This window comes from Geospiza fortis, unplaced genomic scaffold (assembly GCF_000277835.1).
Source record: "Geospiza fortis unplaced genomic scaffold, GeoFor_1.0 scaffold40, whole genome shotgun sequence".
Taxonomy (NCBI): Eukaryota; Metazoa; Chordata; class Aves; order Passeriformes; family Thraupidae; genus Geospiza; species Geospiza fortis.
Window position 1 is genome coordinate 14,200,570 of NW_005054297.1, and position 11,673 is coordinate 14,212,242.

At 38.4% G+C, this 11,673-nt stretch overlaps 1 protein-coding gene across 1 annotated transcript in view; it reads left to right on the forward strand.

Annotated features, from left to right (window-relative positions):
- CEP135 (centrosomal protein 135) overlaps window positions 1-6,287 on the forward strand; it is a 35,949-nt gene extending 29,662 nt beyond the window's left edge. The window contains exons 25-27 of the mRNA XM_031066610.1: window positions 2,608-2,712; window positions 3,104-3,250; window positions 4,956-6,287. Of these exons, the coding sequence (XP_030922470.1) occupies window positions 2,608-2,712; window positions 3,104-3,250; window positions 4,956-4,977 (274 nt within the window). The 3' untranslated portion in view covers window positions 4,978-6,287. The remainder of the gene's footprint in view (window positions 1-2,607; window positions 2,713-3,103; window positions 3,251-4,955) is intronic.
- Window positions 6,288-11,673: the final 5,386 nt, after the last annotated feature.

The following is an 11,673-nucleotide window of genomic DNA, read 5'->3' on the forward strand; positions in this document are numbered from 1 at the left end:
AAGGAGGAGTAGCAGCCGAGTGCAGATGGTGGTGAAGAGTAAAGTCAAAGCAGAATTTCAGATGTAGAAATCCACGCGTTTACTAAACACTAATGTAGGGAGAGAAAGGAAATGTGGAAGTTAATGGAACAGGTAATACTCCTCATGAGATATAGAATATAGCTCACTTAAACTGTCTGGAACTTGGTGACACAGATGTGCAAGGAATACGAGTTTGGATGCTACAACTTGTGATAGCTTATGATGGTCCACCTCAAGTAGCAATGTTCTCATAATCTGGAGATTATGACATTATTATTGCCCCTATGCAACTAATTGCTTCATGTTTTAGTATTGTTGATTTTTGTTTACTTGGGGAAAAAATGTTAATTGCATACAACAAACATAAGTTAATAGAATGCCTTGATTACAAAGTTCAATGTGAAAGTTAGAAAAAACAAAATCCCAAAAAACAAAAAGAAATCAAAACAAAAGAAGGAGTTTTTAAATTAAATTGAATTTTTAAAATTAAATTGAATTCAGTTGCTTTGTGTACAAACATTATAAAGCTGTTTAACTATGTACATATGTACATAGTAATTTTTTCACTATTTTTTCTTTTGCACACATTGTAGGGTTGTTTTTTTTAATAAATGTTAATACTTGCAGTGTTGATAGGATGAGATATTTGCAGGAAGACGGAAAATGTTCTCTTGGTGGAAGAGTGGCCATTCTTTTGAATTCTTTTCCACTTTTTATCTCAAAGGTTCTGCATGTTACTAGGCAAGTGTTCAGGTGTGAGAACTAGTTGTATATATCTTATTTTCTGCTATTTGGTTTGTGGTAGTTGTAGTCCAAAGAGCAGGAAATTTAAATGCTCACAGCTGGGACTGACATATGTGACAATTGTGTTTGTGTCTTGCAAAACACAGAAATTCATTTGACTAGGCAGAATTTCAGCTCTGACAAAAATCATGTGCCAATATTTTTGAACATTATTGAAAGTTTTAGCTTTATAGTACCTGTTCCTCTGCTTTATTTAGAAAATGGCACTGCTACAGCCTCTGACTTCAGAAGGATTCTCAGAATTAAGTTTAACTTGTGAAGTTCTCCAGTGCTGAAATTATGAGTTGTGTAAGGAATAAGTAGTTGTTACTTTGAGTACTGCTTGGGTGATAGTACAGTAAATGAGGTCTTGAGGCTCTAGAGTGATTAAAGAATTAAATAAACAGAGAATATGGAATAGCTAAACTACTTGAGAGCTATAGGTATCTACTGTGAAAGAGACAGATGTCCTCTGAAAATTGTGTATCATCATGTAAACTTAAATGATGATTACTGTGCATAAAGGGTTTCAAAATATTTCTAAATTTTGGAGTGATTTACTTAATGCTCTTAATTTTGTTTAAATGTCATTGACATGGAATGACCTCAGAACTCACAAACTGTTTGCTTTCTTTCTTTATTTTACAATCATGTTATTGGGCCCTGAATTCTTAACTCCATCCTGAAAGCATATGCCTGTCTTTGAAGGACATATAAACTATCATCAAGATGTCTTGTCTTCTCCATCTGTTCTCGACATACTGGATCAAGATACCACTCTAGGAATTTTACTGATGAATAGGGAACATGGGAAAAAATATTCTGCAGTTTTATTTGGAACAAATCTCTTGAGTAGTTTTCGTCTTCCTGGAGTCAAAGACCAGTGGGTACCAGACAGGAAGTCTGTGACTGAGCTGGGAGTGGAATTCACTTTTCAGAACTCCAGTCCAGTGCTTTAGCAATAAACTAGTACAACTTTGCTTCTCCAGAAGAGACTTTTGAGCGCTCCACCTCAGAGTGGCTTTGAAGACTGTGGAATGACATAGCTGTCCAGATTCTTGCTTAGACAACTTATTTTACATGCAACAATTTATTTTTCTTCATTTATAATGTAATTGATGGGATTTTGCAACCAAGCATTGAATAAGTCAAGCTGATGATTTACTGAGAAGTGTATTAATCATGTTTCTGAAGATTTTCAAGGCTCCTTTTAATTTTATTCTTGCACTTGAAACAGTTGGGGGAAAATACCAAGGGTATAGTTAACAAGCTTTCAGACTCTGGGTTTTGGTGGTCTGGTATTTGATTAAATACAATTTTTACTTAGATTTGGTTCAGTTGTGTTCATGGCTAACCAGATAGTTCCAGCCTACTTGATAAAATTTTTACTGAAGCCATTGTCTGTTAAGTTTGTAATTTTCTGTGGATATTTACTGGCTTTTTTTTCTTTTTTTACACAATCTCAAATTGCAACAAAAACCAGTAAAGCAGTAAACTAACTATTTAATTGTTTTGTCTATTTTTATCAAACATGTTTGCGTTTACCTTTGTCTGAAAAAAAGTGTCATGTAGTCAGGATGTAGTGACAGGCTTGCCAGCTTCTTGCTTCATTCTCACCTCAGGTTCTTCCAGAAACATTCTGTTGCGTTCATTTGGTTCTTGCTGCTTCTAATTTGTCTTTGATTTAGTCTGTGAAACAATGTGTTCGGTATCTGCTTTTGTTTTATCTTTCTCTAACTTCTCTAAGATCCTAGCTGTCATTGTTGAAAGAAAACTTTGTTGCTTCTCATGATTTTTTTTTAGAAGCAGCAATAATAGAGAGGTTTCCATGCTTCGAAGTAAAGTTGCACAGATGCAGACTGACACTGATGTTTTAAGAAGGAAACTGACAACTGAGCGGTTTGAACGGTAAGATGCCAGTTTTTCAGTGAGTTGACACTCCCTCCTTATTTCTTCTTTCTCACTTTTAAAACTGTTGCTTTTTTGAATAGTGAGGAATTTTTATGGAAAACTCTGTTCCTCTTGTCATACAAAATTTAATATTTTCATCTTGAATACTGCTTAAAGAAAAAATCTTATACAGTTTCTGAATTTCTTGGTAAGATTTGTGAGTTTACCACTGCTTCTAAAAATAAAAAAAAAATTAAAAATGCCTTCTCCTGGAAATAAAAAAAATCCCTTCTCAAGAATTAGAGTGGAGGGGCCTTATGAGAAAGGGAGGCTTTTTGCAAGGCTGTGTGTTGTTCCCTTACCGTGGTGCAGTGGTGGGTGCTGTCTAGCTGAGGGCTGTGTGTTGCAGGGAGCGGGCGATCCAGGAGATGCGCCGGCACGGGCTGAGCACGTCCTCGCTGCGCGCCTCGCCCCCGCTCAGCTCCACGCTCAGGTCTCCCGCGCACTCCCCAGAGCGCAGCGCTGCCAGGACAGCTGAGCAGGCAGCAGCTGAAAAGTAAGTGATTCGAGTGTAGCTAGTCTTTTTTGTTTGAGAGTCAGGTGTAAACTGTTTCTAAATAATACCTTTGTGATTGTATGAAATTGTTACACGCTTCAGATGTTTCTAAGTTCTGCTTTTGCTGTCTCTCCTACTATAAAATATTGATTGCAACCAATAAATGCAAAGTGCTCTCCAAAGACCATATAATATTATGGATTCTCCTTCTTCTTTTTCTTAATGGCCTTGCACCACCTGACAGCTTTCAAATATATGTTGCCTGCATATTACTACCATTTATTATATCCAGATATACTTTACCAGTTTATTATTGAAAATAGTTATCTCCAAACAGTGAATGGTTCATATTGAGAGGAATGCCATGAAATTCTCCCCAAGTACAGCAATGAAGGAAAGACACTCCAGAGAAGAGTCCAACTAAAATGCATTTGAACCATAGACTAGATGAAACTATCTCCAAAACAAGTGCATAAAAATAATTAATGTATTTTTTCATTGTTAGTGCTTGAATCTGTGAATGTCTAAGATCGTGATCACTATAGTCCAAAAAAAAGAAATCAAAATCGGCCTCTTACCTGTTCATTTTCACTGTAATGTTTGTTCTTTTAGAGATCATTGTTGGTTTAGATGATGCCAGTTATGTGTTGCAGACCTGATTATTGACTGTATATCCCACCTGTCCTATATTGAATAATGAATTGTAGTGAAAAGGGGAAGGACAGGAAGAGATAAAGAGCGATTGTTGTAGGAAATATGTGTGGTGTGACAGCTCATGAATCTAACTAACAGATTTTAAAGTTTATTTTTGCTGGTAAATACATATGGCTTGTTCTAAGCGTACTTTTGTTAACAAAAACACAGGTTTCTTGAGAACTGAGCTCAGCCTAGCATGAACCCACATTGTCAGCAATTTTTTTCTTCTGTGAATTTTTGTGTAAAGCAAAAATCGGAAACTGTAGCAAATGAGATACTGACAGTGGGGCTGAAACAGCAGGTATGCCTTTTGCTTTACTGGTGAGCCCCTAGGCATACCCTGTTATGTTGCAAAACGACATTTTGATTGAGGTGATGACAGATAATATATTTCTGAGGAGTATCATCAGTAGAGAATTGTCTTTAGTCTTCCTTGCTTTAAGCAATAAAAAAAGTCCAGTTGCTATGCTTGGAGGATACCATGTAGTGCACTATTTTTATCTAATATTTGTATCCCTAGTTTTAACAATGTCAACTCTGTACCACATCTTACCAGAAAATACCCCATTTTCATGTAGTGTGGTTTTTAACAACTGAATTCACAAGCAGTTGTTACGCATATCTTGCCTTTTAAATGTATCAATTACAGTAGAGTGATCTCAGCAGAGCTGTTACCATCTTTCATCCTTCTTCTGTATTCCTTCTTGGGAGCTTACCAGAGTAAAGTGTACTCTGTAATTACTGTTCTGTAGTGTTACAGCTGTCTCTCTCTGACCTGATTTCATCTTCTCAAGAAATTTTCTCTTCCTCCTCATCTCACTATTACTTTTGTAAATTATTTTAGCAATGGTGCAGTGGTGTAGAGTTCTAAGTAATATGCTAATAGTTGATATTTGGGAATAACAGAAGACCATCTGAGGAGACTAAAGCTAATTACTACTTTTTATCCTAATAATAATTATAAAATATAATAGTTACCTTTATTATGACATCTTTTCTTTCTCCACAGTAATGTGACCATCAAGGAATAACCAGTACTTGAGTAGCTGAAGCATTACCTTGTTACAAGGACTTTTTTAATATAAATTATGAATGCTTGTATTTTACCTCTGTTTTCTTCAAATCACTGATTACCTTTGAAACCTCTGAGAACGGGTGAAGTAATCAACTTTGCAAAATTCTGCTTTCCCAACTGGCAGGAGTGACTGACGTTTTCTGGCTGTTTGACAGGTTTTGTATCAAACCTGGCTAAGTTTTCTTACTTTTTCAGAAACATACTAATTAAAAGAAGGAAATGAGTATTGATTTGACAATCTCTTGTTTTCATTTTTCTATTTTATTTGTTTGCTTATCTCATATGATTGGAGAAGTTTATTCATCTTAATGTGTGCTAACATAGAATAACATCCCCAACTGTGTTAAAAATGCTGAGCCAGTGTATGTTTTCTACTCATGATGATTTCTTATGTTTGGGTTTCTAACAAGTGTTTTCTGTTTTCAGGTTTTTCTTAATGGTATTTAAAAGTATCAATTACCTATTTTGTGAATGCATTTTGTTTACAGTACCTTTTCCTAATAAAAAATATATATATCAGTTATTCTTTATTACTTTTTCTATCAATCTCCCTTTGTTTAACCTTTGTGTGAAATTGCATTTTAAATATCCCCATATTTAATGAAAAGTGAAGAGAAAAATTTTTAAAGATGTATTGAAATACTTTAAATATTAAAAAATTCTCCAAGTATTTTATATTCAAACTTTTGAATCATAGCTGGAGATGTTTTTCAAATTTTGGTTTTAAAAGTTCAGAGCAACCTGGAATCATTCACACAGTTAAGTTCAAGCTGTTGGAGAGGTGACACAGGACTTTATGTTGTGACATACATATTAGGTAAATGAAGTGAGAACTAATCTTGAAAATATGTGGGGTATTTAGCAGAGGAGCATTTCAAACTTAGGCTTTGAAGTAAGATGCAGTGAGGAACATAGAGTTTTCTGAATAATTACATGCCAGCAGGGTGACATGGTGTGTATTCATAGGAATTATACAGAACACGAAAAATGGGAAGATGCATTGCTGCACATCCTTGCACTGGCCAAAAGTTCTGCTTGCCCAACAACAATAACAACCTGTGATTACCAGCATCTCTAAGGTGCAAACAACATATTAAATAACATGGGGGAAAAAGTTTTTGTATTTGTTTTTTTTTGCTTAATTTTATCTAGTTTGCAACAAGATTGGTCCACTTACAGTTTATGAAGAATATTGTGTTAACTGAAAATATTGTATCATATATTATGTATTAAATTTTACTGATTAAAGGCAGCTTAGAACACCAATTCAGAAGTACCTGAAAATACTTGTATCACTTGAGGTTTCTCAGCCATGTAGGGAACTGTGTATTCATGGTGGGTGCATCTTACACATTTTACTTTCTAGGTCTTTCATTTGCCAGTTTACAGGAGTGAGGAGGATTTTGTCTGTAACTGTTACTTACCTATTAATACTGTTTGTAATTAAGTCAGTAGTTTCCACTGATGCTAATTGGTGTTAATTATTCAGGTTGATTAAGCAAGAAGGAGAAAACTCAGGCCCTGCTCTTGATGTCTTCAGTGGTGACTTTTAAATATCCTATTTTGTAAATAAACCCTTTTAAATTTGAATTATTTTTTAAAAGCTAGTGTTTCACTTCATTGAAAACAGTGTATTTCATCTTACTGAAAAATGCATATTTTGGCATTACAATTAAAACCATAACACTTCCATTAATAGTAATTCCTACATGGATATATCAATTACAAAGAATTAGGACCTCATTGAACACAGGTGTTATAATAAAATTGGTATCATTGTGGTGACCAAAGCCTGTGCAGATTTCTAGTATTAAAAGAGTACTAATATTCAGACTGTAGTATAGCTGTCAATTTGTCTTCTTGTTACTATTATTTTATATACATTTTCATAAGCAACTAGAATAAAACAAAAATAATTTTTAAACAACTTTGCTTTTAAAGAAAGTATTTCAATTAATGGCGTAGAAAACAAGCACAAATTTGTGAAAGATTTAAATCCATGAACTACTGCATATGCCATGTATGAAATGAGCCTTATGTGGGCAAGATGTTAATGTGACTACCTGGGCTCTGCTCCCAGAGGCTTCCCTGCTGTTCTCACCTTTGGAAGATCAAAAGCACCCTTGGCTGTTGTGTGTAGTCCTCAGCTGGGGTGAGTTACAGAGGGAGTGTGGCAGACATGAAATCCTGATAAAGCTCCATATAGTCAAGGTGTCTGTCTTACTGTCTGCAATTGGGAGGGGGGGAAAACAGTTTTAGAGAAATAATAAAGGAGAACAGTAATCATTGGGGCTGGTTTTCTACAAAACAATGAGAATCTAGGATCATAAACAGGGGAATCTAGAGATAATAAAAGAATAGGTGTTTTCAGTTTATTAAAACCTGAATTTCTCAATTAAGCATCATAATATGGTTTTGAGAAATTCTTAGAATTAATTGGTTTTGGAGTTTTTGTGTCTTACATTATGTCCCTAAAATTTAGGTAATTAACCTAAAGATAAGTAAATCTAGGTTTCAGTTGGGAAGCCAAATTTGTTCTTTTTTGTCACCCTCAATATGAGAAACACTGATATTCCTGTGGAATGCTAGTTTAAAAAAAAAGAAAAAAAAAAGATGAGAGATTCAAGTCTTCCAATTTAAAATAGTTTTTACAGAAATTATTGTACATATGGCAGCCTGACCTAGGCAAATGCTGTTATTCCTTAATGAAACCTGCAAATATTTTTTTTTGGGGGTCTGTCTTTATCAGCAGTGTAAGAAACCAGGGCTGCGTGGTTTTGGTACCTTAAGTGAGCCAGAGGTGCAACTTTATATAAAAAGATATCCCAGTTTCATTTCAGTCTCTGATCCTTCATAGGGCACACAAAGATTGTAGCAGCTGCAGCAATAGTAATTCCTGGAGCTAAAGCCTCACCCTCCATGCTGCACTATAAATGGTGTGGGGGAGAGCTGTGGGAGCACTGATCAGCAACAGCTGGATGGTGTCAGGGGCTGCACTGCTACCACAGGGCTTTGGCCACAGAGGCAGAGAACCACCCCATCCATCTCCATCAGGCTGCAGGGTTATCCCTGCCCCAGCACAGCAGCTGGGCTGGCACAGGGGGCTCCAGCAGATCCTCTGCACAGTGGCAACCCCTGCCCATATTTGGGCTGTGGGGGGATAGAATGTAAGAAAATGAAGATAGTGCAGAGGGTAGTCTCACACCTGAGGAGCTGCAGCTGTGCTAATCACCAAAGAGTAGGAACAGGCCTGCCCTTAACAGGCCACAGCTGTGTCCAATAAGAAGACGAGTGCCACAAAAGAGTGGGTTAGCTGGGTGAGATGAGGGCTGGAGTTTGTTGGTTGTGTTGTGAAGAAGAAGGATTCAGTGCTGCTAGGAGCTGCCCTTGAGAAATCACCAAGAAGGTATGGGACTTTTGCAACGAGATGGCAACATTGGGCTGCAGGCATGGCCTGCCCAAAGTAACCAACTCCCAGCATAGAGAGTCTTCCATAACGCTCCCAAGACAATGTGGACATGATGGCTGTTCTTGGGATGTGCAGCAGAGAGCCCAAAGATGATTAAGGGATTGGGGTATCTCTCACATGAGGGCAGTCTGAGCAAGCTGGAGATGTTGAGGCTTGAGAAAAAAAGGCTCAAGGGGGGGAGCATCTCCATGTGTAACAGTGGGTGGGAGTCAAAGTGGGTGGGAGTAAAACATCTCCTCTTGGTTGAGAGAGGGGGAGGTACAAGACTGAGCACAAATTGAAATACAGGGAATTCAACTGAAACATCAAGGTTTGGGGTTTTTTTTTTTCCATGAGGGTGATCAAACAGTGTAACAGGCTGCCCAGAAAAGTTGTAGAGTCTCCTCCACAGAGGTATTCAAAACCCACTTGGGAACAGTACTAGACAGCTGTAGGTGACCCTGTTTTGAGCAAGGGTTTGTTGCACTAGGCAATCTTCAAAGGGACAACAACCCTGGGGCTGTGAGAGACCTTCCTACAAATCCCCACGGTGTGATCAGGGAAGTGCTTGCCCAGCTGTGTGGGGGGATAGAATGTAAGAAAATAAAGATAGTGCAGAAGGCAATCTCACACCTGAGGAGTTGCAGCTGTACTAATCACCAAAGATTAGGAGCAGGCCTGCCCTTAATAGGCCACAGCTGTGTCCAATAAGAAGACGAGTGCTACAGAAGAGTGGGTTAGCTGGGTGAGGGGAGAGATGGAGTTTGTTGGCTGTGCTATGAAGAAGAAGGATTCAGTGCTGTGAGGAGCTGCCTGTGAGAAAGCACCAGCAAGGAAGAAGGCATGGCACTTTTGCAATAAGATGACAACCCAGCTGTGGTGAAATTGACACTTATTTTCTAAATTATGATCTTTGATATTTTAAAAATTACAAGTATAAAAATAATTGTTTGTTTTTTTTTTTTTTTTTTTTGTCTCAGTATTAGTTGTATCTATGTTAGAACTTGGGTGAATTTCAGAATTTATCATGGTGGTTGCCTCTTCCACCTGTGTGTGCTGCAAGCTCAACATCATCCAAGCAGAGCTGCCCCAGCAGTGTTGTCAGTGTGTCCTTTACCATTTCAAGGTGATAGCCCAGGAATTAAACTAAGTAGAATGGCATGATGGAAAATGGAGGAGAGGGGGGGAAATGAAATTATATTAGCTTTTTCTCAGTTTAAATGCTCCTGAGCCGGGATGGCTGTATTTTCATGAATGCAAACGCAGAAATGAGTTTCAGCATGGTTACTCAGCTGTGAGTCAGTCAAGGTCTGCAGGAGCAGATACTACTCTTCGGGGAGATTTTCACTGAGCTTCTAGTCCAGAGGAACCCATTGACATCTGAATGTGTCTTTATGGAAAGACACGTGTGGGTTGCTGGACTATAGCTGTGTCTGCAATCTTTATCTGTACCCATTTGCTTTGCATAAATACATAAAGATGCCGAATGGAAGGAAAGGCACTCCGGGCTTGCTGCTGGCTTTTACGTGTACTCTTTGTGCCACCTAGTGGACCTGGGTATTTTCCAGTGATCATGGCACATCCTGGAAAGGTTCGGGTTTCTCCACAGAAATTCTAGATCTGTAATATTTCTATAATAAGATATACTAAACTCAAAGTACAAGACTTGCTAATAAAGCTGTGCATGCCTGAAGCCCATTCATCATTTGATGAATGAGATCTCTGATTGCATCACTTTCCAGAAATTGTTGGTTCTTAAGTAAAAAAACAACAACAAACAAAACAACCAGAAACAAATACTTATTTCCTGCTCCAGGAAAGTGGAAAGATTCACCTTTGCCAACAAAGGTCTGATGTAATTGAGCAATTTGATCGATCTGAAGGAATTGGCAAAAGCTGGATTCACCTCTTTCCTGGTGGATACTTTTGACGTTTTCTCTCTCTACCACCCAATTCTACCTCTTAAAAATGCGCAAATGCTGCAGAGAGCAGTAAAGCCAAACACAGCAAAAACCCTGAATCTTTTGGAGGATTGCTACAAAATTCAGCTCTAGTAATCAAGGTGCTTTGTGTCTATGTATTTTGGATATAAATCCATATATACATATGTAACACTCGATGTTAAAAGTAGCAGTCAATATACCTAACAGCCATCTAAATAGACCTGGTGCATGAGCTTAAACTTCTGAATTATCGGTGCCCTGTAGACTGTGGCTTTAGTTGTGATGGGACTGAACAGGGAACAGACTGTGCCTCATATGACTAGTCATTTCTAGAAGACTTCAGATGGAAAAGTGATTTCCAGCATTTAGTGTTTATTTAGAGTCATAGACTAGTTTTTTCTCATAAATACCACTTGGATGCAGGAATTCACTGAGCAATAGCTCACTAAGGAGTGGGAGAATATCAGTTAATGTCCCCCTAAACTTATATTCTTCCTTTAAAACCCCTGGTATCAGGCACAGTCAGAGAAAAAAAAAGGGGGAAGGTAGCTCTTTGGTGCAATCCAGAAAGGATCTTACCTTTTCTTTTTAAGAATGTCAGAAGGACCACTTCTGACTGGACCAAAAAATTAAGGAGCATGCAAATTCTAAAGCTAAAAGGCCTTTTTTTCCAGGGACCACCTGAATCTGGAGAGCTGGCTGACAAAACATATCTGTGTTAGTGACAGAGGATCATGAATTGTGTGACCAATCTTGGTTCCAAAAGTGGAAGAGTCTGGATGGGGCTAAGAGCAGCATGTGCTTTTACCATGTTCTCCCTGGGAAACTCAGGAAACAGGTGTCCAGCCCCGGTAAAGTCTTGCAGTAGAGAGCTGCATTGGAAGAGTGGGGCTCCAGAAGAGCTGATACACGTACCGGATTTAGGGCTATGAGAAAGAAGGGAGGCTGATTTCTGTGCTGGGGGACAGTTGCTTCTGGTTTTGTTTCTTGCAGTTTTTCCTATTCTTCAGTAAATTAAGGGGATGAGTATTTGCCTAGCTACAGCACGGGCTAGGCGCTGGGTTCAGACTTCGGTCTTGCTGTGAGAAGAGAACAAACGGGGGTTCAGAGCGCGCTGCATCTGGAGCTGCGGACCTCTCCTCCTCGGGCAGTGCAACGGTGCTGGGTCCCGGTGAATGCAGACAGACCCGGCTTTACCCCTTCCTTGCCAGCAGCAGGGCCCAAGCGCCGCTCGCTGCGGGATGCGGGCAGGGCTGCGGGC